Source organism: Triturus cristatus, chromosome 8, assembly GCF_964204655.1.
Source record: "Triturus cristatus chromosome 8, aTriCri1.1, whole genome shotgun sequence".
NCBI classification, from domain to species: domain Eukaryota; kingdom Metazoa; phylum Chordata; class Amphibia; order Caudata; family Salamandridae; genus Triturus; species Triturus cristatus.
In genome coordinates, this window is record NC_140591.1 from 1662981228 (window position 1) to 1662998614 (window position 17387).

The 17387-nt window shown below is 45.8% G+C and overlaps 1 protein-coding gene across 1 annotated transcript in view; it reads right to left on the reverse strand.

The window, feature by feature from the left end:
• The window catches only part of LOC146808514 (vomeronasal type-2 receptor 26-like), a 53718-nt gene that overhangs the window by 12690 nt on the left and 23641 nt on the right, over positions 1–17387 (reverse strand). The window contains exons 3-4 of the mRNA XM_085623969.1: positions 16246–16473; positions 6151–6274 (exon numbers count right to left, since the gene is read on the reverse strand). Of these exons, the coding sequence (XP_085480095.1) occupies positions 6151–6274; positions 16246–16473 (352 nt within the window). The remainder of the gene's footprint in view (positions 1–6150; positions 6275–16245; positions 16474–17387) is intronic.

Sequence of the window (17387 nt, forward strand, 5' to 3'; positions counted from 1 at the left end):
CCCTGAAAATCACGGCGACTCCACCTCCTTTCTTTTTGCCTTGTCTGTTTTGTGTGATTATTTTATATTCAGGGGGGAGGGCATTGGCCAGGTCTGGAGCACTGGCGTCGGTTAGCCATGTTTCAGTGACAAAAACCAGATCCGGGCTCTTAGATGTTAATATGTCCCAGATGTCTAAAGCATGTTTGGGTAGAGATCTGGCATTGAAATATAGGCATTTTAGTTCCCGCTGGTAACTGGTGGAGAGTGTGTGATGATCTGTTGGGAGTTGGCCCATGCTAGCCCATCGGCATGAGCGGCATGAGATAGGTCCATAGGATGCATGGGAGCGGTTTGACCGCTATGGTTGTTTTGTTAAGAGCTAGCAGTTCGTTGCGGTTATAGCGAATGGTATCAGCCATGGCTGGGCTGGAACCTGTAGGGGGTATAGCCCCTAGTCCCGTCCAGTCGCGGACGGGCGCAGACGGGCTTGCCTTAAGCGCGCCTTCGGTGCGCAATCGTCGCGCCCGCTGCGCTCGCCCGCTGCGCGACCGGGGGTTGCACATACTTTATAGTGCCCTGGAGTTGTGGGATAGAGGGCGTGGCCTGAAAAAGGGGCGTGGCCTCCGCTCGTGGCGGGAGGTCGCGAGGGGGAGAACGCGTGTGACGTCAGCGCTGGCTCCGCTGAGTGCACGGCAGTTCTGTCCGGTAAGTGGTTTGGACACACAAGTAATCAGTGACAGTAATTTTAAAATAAACAAGTTATTCAGTGACACACAAGTTTTAAAAATGCAAATGATCTTTCTCCCGGCTTCCGCCTCAGGAGTCGACCCTTAATCTTTGCGAGAGCACAGATCACGGCGCTTTTGTGTGCGCGAGTGTTTGTTTGTTGGGGGCGTGGTCTGAAAAAGGGGCGTGGCCTCCGCTCGTGGCGGGAGGTCGCGAGGGGGAGAACGCGTGTGACGTCAGCGCTGGCTCTGCTGAGTGCACGGCAGTTCTGTCCGGTAAGTGGTTTGGACACACAAGTAATCAGTGACAGTAATTTTAAAATAAACAAGTTATTCAGTGACACACAAGTTTTAAAAATGCAAATGATCTTTCTCCCGGCTTCCGCCTCAGGAGTCGACCCTTAATCTTGATTAAGGGAGAAGGGATGAAGAAGGCGATACAGATGTTTCCAATGATAATGTAATCAAAGGAATAGGCAATGTTGAAGATAGCTTGTGCCCAGGGTAAGTTAAACTGTATAACACCAAAGCTTGTCAGTCTAAAAGAAAACATCAGAATCCTTCTGGAAGATATAGGTGCCGATCACGATCCGGTAAAAAATGTCCCCGTACGACTCGTATCGGGTCTTTTTACCGTACGAATCGTACAAGTGCCGTACGAACTGGCAATCACGATTCGCATGGTAAAAAGTCCATACGAACCGCACTGGGAATATTTCCCCACACGTCCTCGGGTCGGAAAATGTGTCCGACACGTCCTCGTACGATTCACCGTACAAACGTGAAAGGTGAACTCCGACCGGGGAATCACGATCCATCCCGGGCGTCCGAATGTACAACCGTATGGTGAAAAGACCGTCCGCACCGAACTCCCATAACAACCATGGAGACGTCCAAACAGGTGCCCGGTACGTGCCGTACCCCCCAGCCCACGTAGGTACGCGCCGACCCCCCCCCCCAGCCCCCGTAGGTACGGGCCGACCCCCCCCAGCCCCCGTAGGTACGCGCCGACCCCCCCCAGCCCCCGTAGGTACGCGCCGACCCCCCCCCCAGCCCCCGTAGGTACGGGCCGACCCCCCCCAGCCCCCGTAGGTACGCGCCGACCCCCCCCAGCCCCCGTAGGTACGCGCCGACCCCCCCCCCAGCCCCCGTAGGTACGCGCCGACCCCCCCTGTGTGTACACCCGTGTACGGTGCGTACCCCCCGTGTACGCTCGAGTCGTACCCCCACCCGTGTATGTACGGTGCGTACCCCCCGTGTACGCTCGAGTCGGACCCCCCCCGTGTACGCTCGAGTCGGACCCCCTGTGTACGCTCGAGTCGGACCCCCCCGTGTACGCTCGAGTCGGACCCCCCCGTGTACGCTCGAGTCGTACCCCCACCCGTGTATGTACGGTGCGTACCCCCCCGTGTACGCTCGAGTCGGACCCCCCCGTGTACGCTCGAGTCGGACCCCCCCGTGTACGCTCGAGTCGTACCCCCACCCGTGTATGTACGGTGCGTACCCCCAGTCCGACTCGAGCGTACACGGGGGGGTCCGACTCGAGCGTACACGGGGGGGTACGCACCGTACATACACGGGTGGGGGTTCGACTCGAGCGTACACGGGGGGGTCCGACTCGAGCGTACACGGGGGGGTCCGACTCGAGCGTACACGGGGGGGTACGCACCGTACATACACGGGTGGGGGTTCGACTCGAGCGTACACGGGGGGGTCCGACTCGAGCGTACACGGGGGGGTCCGACTCGAGCGTACACGGGGGGGTCCGACTCGAGCGTACACGGGGGGGTACGCACCGTACATACACGGGTGGGGGTTCGACTCGAGCGTACACGGGGGGTCCGACTCGAGCGTACACGGGGGGGTCCGACTCGAGCGTACACGGGGGGGTACGCACCGTACATACACGGGTGGGGGTACGACTCGAGCGTACACGGGGGGTACGCACCGTACACGGGTGTACACACAGGGGGGGTCGGCGCGTACCTACGGGGGCTGGGGGGGGGTCGGCGCGTACCTACGGGGGCTGGGGGGGGTCGGCGCGTACCTACGGGGGCTGGGGGGGGTCGGCCCGTACCTACGGGGGCTGGGGGGGGGGGTCGGTGCGTACCTACGGGGGCTGGGGGGGGTCGGCGCGTACCTACGGGGGCTGGGGGGGGTCGGCCCGTACCTACGGGGGCTGGGGGGGGGGGTCGGCGCGTACCTACGGGGGCTGGGGGGGGGGGTTGGCGCGTACCTACGGGGGCTGGGGGGGGGTCGGCGCGTACCTACGTGGGCTGGGGGGGGGGTCGGCGCGTACCGGGCCACCTACTCTGGTCGATTCGCGCCGTACTTCGCTTTTGCGGCACTTTTTGGGTGCCGTGAAAATATTGCCGTCCGGACTGCTGTCGGTTCGAATCGTAATTCCTGGTTCGTGAAACGCTGCCTGAAAGCGTCCCGACGTCACGTCGCAGCATTCCCGGATCACATTCGTATGTATATTTTCGTCGGTCGGTGTTTTTTACGATTCGTACGGAAATGGTGTTTCCGTGCGAATCGTAATTCCATGTTTGTAAAGTTTTACAACCGGGTACGAGTCGGACGGGGAATTCGCTCCGACCGACGGTTCGTACGCGGTTTTTAACGGATCGTAATCGGCACCATAGAAGGGTCATAACCAAACCTAAGAGGTCTGAAGATTATGTCTGTGTATAGAATTCGGGCCTATTAAGCATGTGGTACTTATTTAAAATAATTTGTTCTGTCACTGTTCTATTAACATTGTTTTTTTGTTTCTTTGCTTTTTTTCTCTTCTCCTTTCTCTTCCTTTCAGAGGAAAGATGTGTTGTAATGCAATGCATTACTTATATTGTTTCCTGTTCGATTTTGTATGTGTATGGGTTCCAGAATGGGATACCGGCTTCTTGAGGTTACTGAACTGGAGGTAGGAAGAACATATGGGAATAGCATGGTACAGTAGAATAGAATTTGAGGTGTATGGGGGAAGTTGAACCACCTAAGTGTGTGGAGCAATCAAGATATGAACCCAAGCAGCTGCCTGGCCTCTATTGCCAGTGTGATGGAGAGATGATGGCATGTTCAACTGTGTCAAATGCAATTGAGTGGACAAGAATCAGCACCAACCAGTTCCCTTCGAAGCCCATCTGGCTCAGCATTGCAACTAACTTTGGGCCTCTTGTAGTTATGAGGACACCTTAGATGTTTCCCAGAACAGGGAATATTAAAAAGGAGTTCGATGTTTCATCCGTAAGCATGTTGAAAGTTGGGCTTCTTCAGCAACATAGTCAATAAAATATTTTTCGGCAGTGGAGAGAAGCCAGTCTTAAATTATGCATTGAAATCTGACAGAGTATGAGCAATAGTTTCAAGTAATGGGAATCCAAAGGAAGAGCAATTTGTAATATCTATTGTACTGTACATCAAGGACTTAATCAACTGAAGCTGAAATTTATTTAATAAATATTTGTATTTTAATGGAGTTTAAGTATCACACCATAACACACAAAACACGTATCATAGGTCCTGCCATTAAAATCCTAAGGGCAGCTTTTAATTTATTATCTGAATAGTTAGTAAAATCTGAATACATTACTATGAATAGTTTAAATATTATTTCTATAGTTCTTCAAATTCTGCCAAGTCAGTGTGTGCAGCCATTCATAATGCTCTTTCTTTTTCTAATATAAAAAGTATTGCATTTCAGGCATTTCGACTATGGGTCTAGATGCGATTTGGTACATTTTAATTTATTATGTTTATTTAGTGAAAAAGATGTGTATGTCTGACATAAACACTTAACCTACTAACGAGGACCAATTATACAATACACCTGTAAGACAGACTTTTGTTATGTATGCAGAAATACCAAATATATAATGGTTGCAATATATGGAAAACAAATGCATTGTGAAATTGCAGAAATTTGATTTTTTGGGGGAGAATATAGAATGCTAAATAAAATTTGGATTTCATCTCAAATGTATGATTAAGAATCATATGTTGTGTTATGCTATGTTATGTCATGTTCTGTTCTCTTATATATTGTGTATTTATATACAGCGTAATTCACCCGGGACAGTATCCTGGTGCTGAAGCTGGAGCTGTAGGAGGCGAGAACCGGATCGGGACAAGGCAAAGAGCCAGGTCTTCAGATTCTTGAAGAATTCAAGAATTGAGGAGGAGGCTCTGATGTGGAGGGGCTTCTTATTCCAGTCTTTAGGAGCGAGGTAAGATAAAGCGTGAACATCAGATGTGGTTCTTGGTATGCAGGGGTATGTGTGATTAGGAGTCCAGCTCAGCAGAGCTGTCTGATATGTTTGTGGTAGTTTATGTGATTGGTGAGGTACATGGGGCAAATGTTTTGTAAGGTTTTGTATGAATGCCTGAGGAATTTGAAGAGTGTTTATCTTTGAGTGGGGTGATATGAGTGCAGTGTGGATGGTTCAGGGTTTACCCGGCAGCTGAATTTTGCATGGTCCGGAGTCTTCTGGTCAGTTGAGTGTTGAATCCAGCATAGACTAAGTTGCTGTAGTCCAACTTGCTGGTGATGAGGGCTTGGGTGATGGTTCTGCGAGTGTTGGTGGGGAGCCATTTGAAGAACTTCTTGAGCATTTTGAGTATGTTGAAACAAGAGTCAGAGACTGCATTTACTTGGACAGTCATAATGAGTTAGGGTCGATTACTGTTCTGAGCTTCTTTGCATGGGTTCCCTAAAGGGGTGTAGGCCAGAGGTCGGCAGGACACCAGGTGGAATCCCAGAATGAGGTGTCTTTGCTGAAGATTACTACTTTTGTCTTGTCTGTGTTGAGCTTGAGCCAGTTGGCTTTCATTTATCTGATAACTTCGTTCATACAGGTGAAGAAATTGACCTGGATGTTCGGCATCTTGTCAGGTAGAGTATGAGCTGGGTGTCGCCAGAACAGGATATGATGTTGATTGTGTGGGCGTGGATGATGCTCATTAGTGGAATCATGTAAGAATTGAGTCAGACTCAGTGAAGATACTTGGAGAAGAGTTTGACTGCATCCAATGTGAAGGGGGCCAGGTTAATGGACTGGGAGCTGCCTGTCAGGAAGGAGCAAATCTAGCAAAGTGTGGGACACTGGATGCTGGCTTCATGTAGTCATTACAAGGATGGGGTGGGAGACAGTGTCAAAGGCTGCAGAAGGATATAGTACAAGGGCTGCAGTGTTACCTCTGTCCACAATCATCCTGATGTTGTCCATGGCAGCTATGATTGCGGTCTCTGTACTGTGGTTGGCCTCTGTATTGTAGTGGGTGCTAAGGTATTTGTTTATAATCTTTTCCATGACTTTTGTCGGGTAGGGTAGCACAGAGGGTATTTAATACTCCTATCTCTATGTGTTATGCTAGAGTTGTTAACACTAAAACACTAGTAAAAGCAATGAAAGAAATAGAGGGAAAATGTGAAATAGAAACCCACCTGTACCAATGCTGATTTCCCCTTGAGAACAGGGGATGCAGTCGAAGCAGCACACAGGCTCCGCCTCTCTGGCAGCCTTTCTGTACCCAGGTGGGCAGCTCTCACTGCAGATGGAGATTGGGACCTGCAACAGAAAGAAGAGGCTTAAGAAGAAAGAAGAGCAAAGACATATTGACCGCTATTTCAGAGAATGTTGAGGCCCCGTGGTCAACAATGAATAAATACTTCATTACAATGCGCTCCACTGATTGCACTGCTGGAGACTCTAATGGTAGTGAAATGCTACCTCTGTCTTTGTAGGCATAAAATGAAAAAGATCAAGAGAGAGTAGAGAAGAGAGGGCATGGCTTTGAAGGCAAGAAGAATGGCCGCGGGTTGAGGTTATTCTGAGCCATGCCACAATAGCTTTGTTTCAGGTTCTCTCCGACTGCCTTTCTGATGCCCAGCCACTGTAGCAGAACCTTTTTCAAGAACTAGGGGCCATAACGCCTGACTCCTTGTGTTGCCTGCTGGCCTATTTACGGTGCATTTCTTTTATACGTCATGCGTGCCTCACCTCAGTATTGCAGCAGCCATATTCTTCTTTGCAGAGACACTGATATTGACGCTCACAGGCCCCGTGATGGAGATTCTCTTCTTTCTAAGGAGGCATTTCTGCATCTTATCACCAGCATGTTCTTCATATTTCAACATAGAGGTTTGGCTTTATCACAACACTGCTCCTGCCTATTACTGGCTAGCTGCTAATTTTGACTGATATTTCAGGCTGCACTCTTTCAGCCTTCCTTCAACGATCATGCCTACATCACTTTAATATTACTATTTCAGGATACTTGCATTTTACCACACCCATTGCTGAGCTCAGATCATTAAATATTTGTGCCTTGATATTCTGAATTCTCTCAAAATGCATAGGACTTAAATATTTGTGGTGGTGGGACTATATCTCCACTTTGATATTGCTCGTTCATATATGAGGAGGCTGAGGAAGCATTAACTCACTCATAATTCACACGTTGCTCATCATTTTGACTGTACTGCACAACAAATAATTAAATCAATGGCAACTTATTCGTCATCTGCAAACATGCCTGCCATCGCTCCTAAACTTCATTCTGCTGTCAAGCCTCAACAAGCAGGTTCTACTAAACGCCTTAAACAAGATCCTCCCTCACCTGGTAAATTGTCTTTCCCCATATCTATGGATGTTTTTTAGAGGAAATATGGGCTCTACAACACTTTACAGAAAAAACTAATGTGAGGATTCAGAATTTAGATACAAAGTTGTCTTTCATGGAATCTCAAGTTGTGGAAGCTGAGCAACGAATTAGTGATCTTCAGAATGAATCTTCCAAGATTGTTGGCATGCAAAGAGAGATTAACTTACTCAAACATTATGCCAAAGACCTTGAAAACAGAAATAGGTGCAAGAATCTTCACATTTATGGTCTACCTGTAGATGATGAGGGCAAAGATCGCGTTTCCTTCTTCACCACTTTCTTTACATAGATTCTTAATCTTCCTACCTTGCCCAAACTCAACAACCAACATGCTCATAGACTTGGTTATACATTTCTACTTCACTGTTAGACCTGGCATCCTTGGCGTGGTTTCCCCTGTCTTTTTGCCTCTGCTTCCTGTATTTTTGACTGTATGCTAGACTTCATTTATGCTGGGTTTTGTACTCTGGGCTCTTTACCACTGCTGATCAGTGTAAAAGTGCTGGTGCGCCATGTGTCAATTGGGATTATGATTGCTTATACATGATTGGCATTTCTGATTTACTAGTAAATTCCTAGTACAGTGCACTGTCTGTGCCCAGGGCATGTAAATGAAAGGCTACTATTGGGCCTGCAGCACTGATTGTGCCACCCACATGAGAAGCCATGCAAACATGTCTCAGGCCTGAAAACTGCAGTGTGTGTGTGCAGTTTTAAACTGCCATTTCGACCTGGCAAGTGCCCCCAATTGCCAGGCCTAAACTTTCCCTTTTACTCCATGTAAGGCACTCCTATGTTGGGCCCAAGGTATCCCCATGGGCAGGGTGCAGTGTATGTGAAAGGTAGAACATGCACTGGTATGTTTTACATGTCCTGAAAGTGAAATACTGTCAATCTTGTTTTTCACTATTGCAAGGCCTATTTCTCCCTTAGGTTATCATTGGAGCTACCTTGTAACATCTTGGAAGTGTAACTTTCAATCGGTATATATACAGATTTGGAGTGAGTTTGGCTACCAGAACTCAGAATTTAAAAATACATATTTTAGTGAAGTTGGTTTTTAAATTGTTTATTTGAAAATGCCACTTTTAGAAAGTGGGCATTTTCTTGCTTTAACTATTCTGTGTCTCTGCCTGCCTGTGGAATCAACATCTGGTTTAGACTGACAGTGACTGTTTGTGCATTCACTCTAGACAGTACATAAAAGGAGCTCAGGTGTGCCCTGCATATCATGATGGTCCATCACCAGGCTAATGGGAGGAGTTGTCACTGATGCCTAAATAGGGCTGTGCCTGTCTTCTCACAATGCTGTCTCCACCCCCTGTAGTGTGTCTGGAGTCAAGGCAGGACAAGGCAGGCTCTTTTTCTTTTTTTGGTGGGGAGATTTATTCAGCACGAACTAGACCCGGAGGAATCAGAGCATTTTACATGAGCACCAGTTGCATTACAGATGGAAACATTCATTTTTGTTAGGCACAGGGAGATTAAGTGATTTGCCCAGAATCACAGGATGTGGAGCGTCCCTGCCGAGACTCGAATCTGGTTCCCCAGCTTCAAAGTCGACCACCCTAGCCATAAGGCCACATCCTCCATCTTGAGGACAACAAAGACTTCCCTTTTGAAATAAGCCTACTTCAAAAGCCAACAAGTGTATAAGTATGAGACCTGTAACACAACACTTTAGAACACTTCTGGACTCAGGACTCTTCCTAGAAGACGAGATGAAGAGCTGTCAGGGAGAGTACTGCCCATGTGCTGTGTGTTGCTTTTCTGGGTTGGCCTGAAGTTGCTGCTTCTGTCTTTGGGCAGTAAAAGCACTGGACTTTGCTTTTGAATCCTGCTTTTTCAAGGTTTTGTAAGGGGTTGTGTGTTCTTGGCTCCTGTTGGAAGTCTCAGGGCCATCAAAGACTTCACCTGCAGCCTCTGAACACCTCTTGGTGGGAGTTCTGACATGCCAAGTGGTGCCAATTTTAGTTCAGGGCCTTTGGAGGTGCCTATCATGCAAAGAAGAGAAGAAAATCAACGCATTGCCCTTGAGCGCTTGTTTTTCCGAAGCAACACCGCAGAGTAGGAGAAGAATCCATTCATCACTGCAGTGCAGCAGAAGAATCCACGCAGTGCCTGTTGTGTGGCTGAAACACCGCCGCAGCCCGAGTCCTGTGCCCCCTGTCTTCAACATCTGAGACACCCGCTCTTACTGTGTGGCTGAAGAAATCGACACATCACCAGATCTCGGCTGGTATAATCGACACAGCACCTATTTCATCGCCACCGCAACGACCCCAGCATGTTCAGATTTTCTATGCATCGCACCTGTGTGTCAAGTCTGCATCAACGCTGTGCTTCAGTAAGGAACCGAGGCTGCGTATACGAAGAACCGACCCATCACCTCCCCTCGCAGTAGGAAACCGGTGCACCACCTCCTCTCACAGAAAGGAACTAACATATCACCTCCGCTGCATAGCAGTACGGAACCGACGCATCACCTACCCTGGGAGAAAGGAACCGAGGCATCACCTTACCTGAGCATAAGGAACCAATGCATTGCTTTTCTTTTTCGGAGCCCCAGCTCCCCTGCACCTGTTTTCGCCTTTGCTTTTGACGCATCCCAGATACTTTGTGCTAATAAAAGACACATCCATAGTTTTGTATGGACTGACTGAAATGTATGTATGTTGGAATTTTGTAATTTTGGTCTTGTTTTGATTAGATAAATATTGACTGTTTTTCTAAATTGTGTCTAAAGGTGCCTAAAGGTGTCATTTTGTGTTGTTTTCACTGTGTTTCTGTATGTGTGCACAAATGCTTTACACATTGCCTCTGTAGTTTAGCTTGACTGGTCTGAGCCAAGCTACCATAGGGTGAGCACTGGCAAACTTAGGTGTGTACTTTATTCATCCGGACTAGATTAAGGGTTCCTGCTTGTACAGGGTGCAAACCAACTGACAACCAGAAACCCCATTTCTAAGATTCACCTAAGCCTGGAGAAATTATTATCATGTTTTGGAAGACAAAGATTTTCTTAAAGTATCACAAGCAACAACAACTATAAAACACATTTTTTGATCTGGTGATAATTTATTTTTTACACAAGATGTTGTCTACTGTTGAAAGCAGAAGGAATTATTTTCTTTTCGACCATCTCTGAGGAATACGGTTGCTCATTTTGGTTTGTTTCATCCATGCACTTTCAAAGTCACTTTTAAGGATGATCCGCTTATATTTACAGACCCTGCGAAAAATAGGAAGTTTCTTCAGGACAACCCTTGTCATTCAGTGGAGACTTCTTGTCCTTATAGTCCGTTGATTTGACTGACTGTATCTTCTTTTATTTAACATGCCATTTGTTATTAGTTTTACATATACTGATGTTTCTTAGCACTGAGAGGTATTATGTCATATTGTTCATCCTCTTTTATTTTCACACTTTTAACCATTCGTCTCGTTAGAGGTTGTATATTATCCTCTTGTCACTACCCTGTTTTTCATGGTTGTGTGGCATGATTAGCTACTCGCGTCTGTCCTCATATTGTGCTGTCACCATCCCTTACCTTGTTTACCATTAGAAACAGGCATTCCCCTCAATCCCCATGCATATGACTTGTACTTTCTTCTTCTTTTGTACTTTCATGTTCCTTATTTCTTTTTTTACTGATCCCTATCCCTATTCCACCCCTTCCTTCCATTTTATTTCCTTTTGCAACCACCTTTGAATTTCTATGGATCAGTTATCTATTTTAACGTGTTTCCAAGTGTATAGTTCAGAATTATTACTTGGAATGTGAATGGTTTGATTGATCCTATTAAACAACAGAAAATTCTCTCTCATTTGGTGAAATACACTCCTCATATAGTGCTTCTTCAAGAAACTCACCTTAAAGAATTGGAAGTACATACTTAAGCGAACTTGGGTGGGTTCTGTGCTTGTTTTCCCCAATACCAACAAGAAAATTGTGCTAATATTTGTTTTGATAAGCATATAGATGTTTCTGTTCTTTCACAAGACACTGATAATGAGTTTCTAAGCTTACTATTACTGGATCTGTAAGTGGGTGTGTGAGTAGCTGCATGGGTGTGTGAGTGGCTGTAAGGGTATGTGAGTTGGTCTGTGAATAGTTTTCTGGCTGAGTGAGTGTATGAGTGGCTGTATGATCCTGTGAGTGGGTGTGTAATTGGTTTAGCGGGTGTTTGACTGGGTGTATGAGTGGCTGTATGGGTCTGTGACTGGGTGTGTTAGTGGTTTTGTGGGTGTGTTAGTGGCTGTGTGGGTCTGTGAGTGTATGTGAGAGTGGCTGAATGGATGTGTGAGAGGTTGTCTGAGTGTGGGTGTGGGTGTGTCAGTGGCTGTGTGAGTAACTGGACAGAACGGAACCTCATCTACCTCTTTAAACACAGTTTTGAATAAATGTCTACCAAACTGGAGAACTTCCTGCTAGTTAATTAGTAAGTGCTTCCTTGTTGGGTAATAACTAGTGCATATTCTGCACTTCAGTTGTGTAATGGAGCACGATTGAATGTCTTCAGCGACCTTGTGTGCATGTAATTTAGGCAATGTGATTGTTCCTTGAGCATCTTGAACCACAAATCTGTTATAAGATGCATCTTGTTTATAGAAGAGGACAAGACGACAAAGAGGGTAATCTCCACCAAACAAGGGTACTTCCTCCTAATGATATGAGGTAAGTTCTTCTGTGTTTGGTGGAGATGTCCTCAAAATTCCTGTGCATCAAGAACATGTCACCAAAATTGGTGGGAAATGCGCTGCGAGGCCTTTTGGTAAGCTTTCCATCAATGTGGGAAAAGGCGGGAAGACTTAATTGTGATTTGCTCTGTCTATGTGTGCTGCAGAATGGGGTACACATAGAAACAGCAAAAACGAAGAGTAAATCATTTCTCCTCGTTGCGCCAGTTTAACACCAAGTTTTCCCTAGTCTTATTTTTGTCTCTTCCCCATATTTACGCCACCCTTGTAAATAAGGGGCAGTGTCAAAAAGCAGTGGGTGTTGTTGCGTATTCTATTTCAGAAACTAAGTCTCATGAAAAGAAAGAACCCACTTGTCTTGGAAAGTCAATACAGAAGAGATTGGGCTCCAATAAATCAAAAATGCATTTACCTCCATCAAGGATTTCAGATCATTTTCAATGTGCAATTGTTGAGAAAACACACTGTCCATCAGCCTGGGAAATGGCGGGCCCGCCATTCCATACTACTAACTTGGAAGGCGCAGGCCCAAACAGGCAGAACTTCTAGGTGAGTTGGCGCCTTTGCATACTCAGCAACAATTAATAGGGGGAACTGTGAGCCCACTCGTCTTGGATAGTCACTACAGAAGAGATTGCACTCCAATTAAGTAAACAATGCATTTACCACCACCAATGATTTCAGACTGTTTTTCAACGTGCATTTGTAGATAAAACACACTGTCGTTCAGCCTGGACAATGGAGGGAACAAAGTTGCATACTACTAATGAGGAAGGTAGGAAGGCAAAGGAGCTTGCAGGTGACTTGGTGCCTTTTTGTTAAAGGAGAAGCCTTGAGCAGGTTTATTCCCCAGGGCCGTGTTCTTTTTTTAAGGAGTGAAGGGCCCAGTGGCTCCCCTTCCTGACTCTATTCTGACCCTGTGGAACCCATCTCCATTTTAATATAGTTGGGTGTCTTGGTGCCCACCCAGGGCACCCACCACACGCAATGTTGGGGACTGAGTGTAGAGCCCCTGGGCCACCGTGGCCTCATCTATTTATGCTACTCCCTCTAGGTAGGAACAATCCATTAATCTGTTTACTGGCAGGGAAACAGATCAAAAGTCTGTTCCCAGATAGCAGGAACATTTTTAAAGGTCCCACCCGCTGGGGGCAGATATCGTGTTAGCTCCAGTTTGGTGGGAGTTTTAGAAATGCTCCCACCAGGCGGGACCGAATACGGGTTTCCCTGCCCATGCCAGTCTGGGCAGGTAAACTGCTGCGTCCTGGGGTGAGCTCTCCTGGGTATAGCATGTGATCCAGCCTGTTATGTACCCCAAACTAGGCCTAAGTAGCTAAACAACCTTTCATCTACATTTGTTCTACCTTGCTCTGCATAATGATTCTAGCAGTGACCATTTACCCAGTTATGAATAAATGTCGATCGTTTTCCTTGAAACTTGCCTCATTTATTATGCATGAGGATTCTGAGAAAAGTCCCCTGCACACGACGAACATAAGATTAACGTAATCTGCATAAAAGTCATGGTCATCTTCATCCGAGGGCAAAAGAACTACTTTGCATAATAACCGGTACGGATTTTGGCTAATTTACATAATCGTACTCACAACATATCAATTGTAGCAGGGGTGTGTTGTCAACATTGCCATTGTCATGAAGAGAGGACAAGACTTCTACCTTATGTTTTTTGAGCCAGGTAAGTATGTGAATAGAGAGTTGCCATTTGTGAAAAACTGGCACAATTTCAGTTGTCTGGGGACAGACAATGTCTTAGCCGATATTTTTAACTGAGAATTGTGATTGCCCAACAGTATGGTGATGGAAAGTTTTCCACTGAGGAGATGTGGTGTGTATTCTTTGAATGTTGTTTTAACCTCCAAAGGTTCTCAAGTAGGTCTAATTTAGTTATGTTTTGCATTGGACAACCCTATGAAAACGTATGCAATGTAATGCAGCTCTCAGGTATCTTGATGAGGTTGTGAAGGACCACTCAGCGTCCACAGCCCCTTTGCAACCTCTTATACAATGGATGCGGAAACAGATGAGAGCTCCACACTCAGGGTCATGCAGTGTGGTAGGTGGGCACTTCCAACCCTTGCTAAACCAAGACCTCAGTCAGTAAGGGTGGTTTATGGGATGGAACTCACCTAGTGCCCAACCATGTGTATGCAGATTTTGAAATTCTGATGAACATGAGTGTCTCAGTGTTTGTTCCACGGTATATTATTAGCTAATCCTAATTACGAAAGAAACATTTCCATTTTCCATGACTATTCAGGAAAATACCAGGAAAAGAAAGAACTTGAATCTAATTGCCACATGCTAACTGCAGGCTATATCCCTTGCTCTTGACGACACAATCCCAGCATCAGCAGGAGAGCACATGCTCTTGCACTTAATTCCCCCAAAAAATAAACATGTGTACAGCTGGCAGTGTACTACCAGTTGTGCAAATTATCTTATATTGTATCATGTATTAAAAAAAACATTGCCACTGCCTTTATTAGACTCTCCAAGCCTCTGGCTTTCTCAACTTGCTTTTTTTTCCTAACATATGGTGTGAACTTAGATCATTCTCTCGGCAAAATGACAGTCATGAACAGACACTCACTGACTATAATACCTTTCTTGAGCAAGTCCCTATTTTCTGCTCAAGTGCTGAGCAAATTTGGTTAAATACTTTGGTATCAGGGCACGTAGAGACCCATAGACTATTATCAAGAAGAACTATGGGGTGGCGATTGCCAAGCTTAAAACCTTTTCTTGTGGATGCAACAAGGATAATGAAAATTATTATTCCACCTAAATTCATGTATCATTTTACCAACAAACCAATTATCCTTACAAGCCATTTTTTAAAACTATCAGGGCTTGGCAAAGTAGACTTGCATGGGCCAGTAAGCCCCCCCAATTACCTTACGTGTTACATCACTCATGACATGTTCTATGACATCATTGATAACATCACTGCAACATATGAAATGACATCATCGTTGACCAAACTGTGCATGGCGGGGCGCGAGTGATGGTTACTTTAGGGCAAGGGTTATAGTTGCTTGAGATAACTGGAACTGGTGATTTTCAGTGGTATGTTAATTTACAAATGTTTGACATTTCCCTATAAGTATAATGTCCCCTTAACCTTTGTTTTTTTCAGTGAATTTCAAAGTTTTTCTTATGTGAGGTAAAATATTATTAGAATTCCTGACTACAATGCACTTTAACCTTCAGCTAGTAACACTATGATTTTCCTTTGGGAGTTTAAAACCCAGTGGTGTTTTGGGATGTGTTTCTCATCTGGCGAACAAGCACCTTATGATCTTGAATTGATCAACAGGGAGGAACCATAAAGCCTACCACACAGTGAGTACAGAAATCTTCATCCTTGAACTAAATGAGGAACCTGGGAGAAAGCCAGAGCTGCCTGAAACGCGAAAGAATCTTTGCAGTTAGAGACACCCTCAAAGACCCCAAATCCCCATACAGGCTACAAGTAGGAGGGTTTACCTGGCTAGGCCAATGCATGCAATGTGAATTTGAAGCAAGGGGGGAGAAGAATGGTAAATGGAGGGAGAAGAAGATGGACTGGGAGGAAGAAAGACTAGGAGAGTGTGAATGGGAGACTAGGGAAGAGCTGTTGGGAATTGGATGTTACAGAAAAAGCAGGTGGAGAGGAAAGAAAGGGGATGATGAACAGAAAGAGACAGAGGTGTCAAGAAATAGGAAAATATAATGAGATGGGAAAGGAGAGCAATTGAAAATAAATAGAACTCGTGGGAGAGAATTCAGAAGACACGGGGTAAGGGAGAATAAGAGTCTAGAAAAGATTAAACTAGCAAAGGGTTTGGTGGGTGGATGCAGGAGAAACGGCAGCTGCAAGTGAGAGACAGAGATGGCAATTAATCAAAGTGGGAAAAATACAGGGATTGGTAAAGGCAAGTGACATGAAGAGATTGGGCAAGTAGGAAAAAGGGTGAGTGGAAGGTAGCATACGAGTAGGAGAGGGGCGAGAGTGAGGGGATAAAAAGAGGATTAGTGAAAGGAGAGAGAGGGTCAAAGATAGCAAGGGGAAGGAAAGAGCACCTGGCAAAGAGAGATAAACAGAGGGAGACGTAGCAAGAGAAAGATGGATAGAGAGGCAGGCTACCACGTAGTGCCCTCTTGTGAGCTCACCTTGGAGGATCCATCGCTCCAGAGGATGGCGCTCACGTTAATGGTTATCTTTCTGCCCTCTGGGGCCATTGTGTCTATGGCCCCCACCTTCAGCGCCTGGAACTCCTCCTGCTGAGATACCTGAATATTGAGTATATCAAAGGGGGCGGGGGAGTCCCCATGCTCATCAAAGAAGATCTCATCCCCCGTGTCCATCTTCACGCGCAGATGTTTCAGATAATGAAGAATCTATGGAAAGACATATTGAAAAAAGGAGAATAAACATGGCCTCACCTCCCACCTCACTGCTTATGATACACTAATTTCTTCTCTTATTCCACAGTGAATTGCAAGCTGATGTTGGGAACTCGCCCATAAGGACCTGATCAAAAACAGGGCTTGATTCATCAAATGTGACGCTGAACTCATTTGCATAAAAAATACTGCTGCCGTGCCCAACTATTCTTTATGACGCGGTGTCATGTGAGCGCAATGCTTGCGATGTGACACAACACTTTGTGACATAAAATGTCACTGCTTAATGCAAAGTGTCATTGTGTGCCACGCAAAGTGTCATTGCAACACACTAACAATTTAATAAGTGTATCAAAGAGTGGTGCAATCTTTCTGAATTGGTCCAAGAAGATGGGAAGCTAGAATGAGGGAGTTTCTTTTTTTAAGCGTTTATTATAAAACCAACATTTACAATGAGCTTGCAGGAAAATTACTACAGCAACGAGAAAAAAAGGAACATACGTAGCTTGGCAAATTTTAGCATCTCAACATGGCTGAAAAGACAATACATGTACATCAACATATATGTGTGATATTCAAATGTGTAAGGAAGTTGTTAAGGGGTTGATTTGTCAAGGTTTTGAGCAACGCAGCATGACACCTTGCGGTGCTGCGATGCATTAAAGGGTGAGGGCTTGAATGCACCATATTCAACAATATATGGTCTAATCCTCTCCTCTCCTTGCGCAGGTGCACAATGAGCTGCCTTATGCCAACTCTTTCTCCAGCCTTGCAGAACAGTTTCATCTAGGGTGGGGGGAAACCGAGGATCATGTTTGATGTGAAACCCTGGGTAGCATAGTTGTGCAGATTCCCTCCTGCTTGTCACAGCTCATTCACAAACACCATAATTAGCAATGCTTCACACT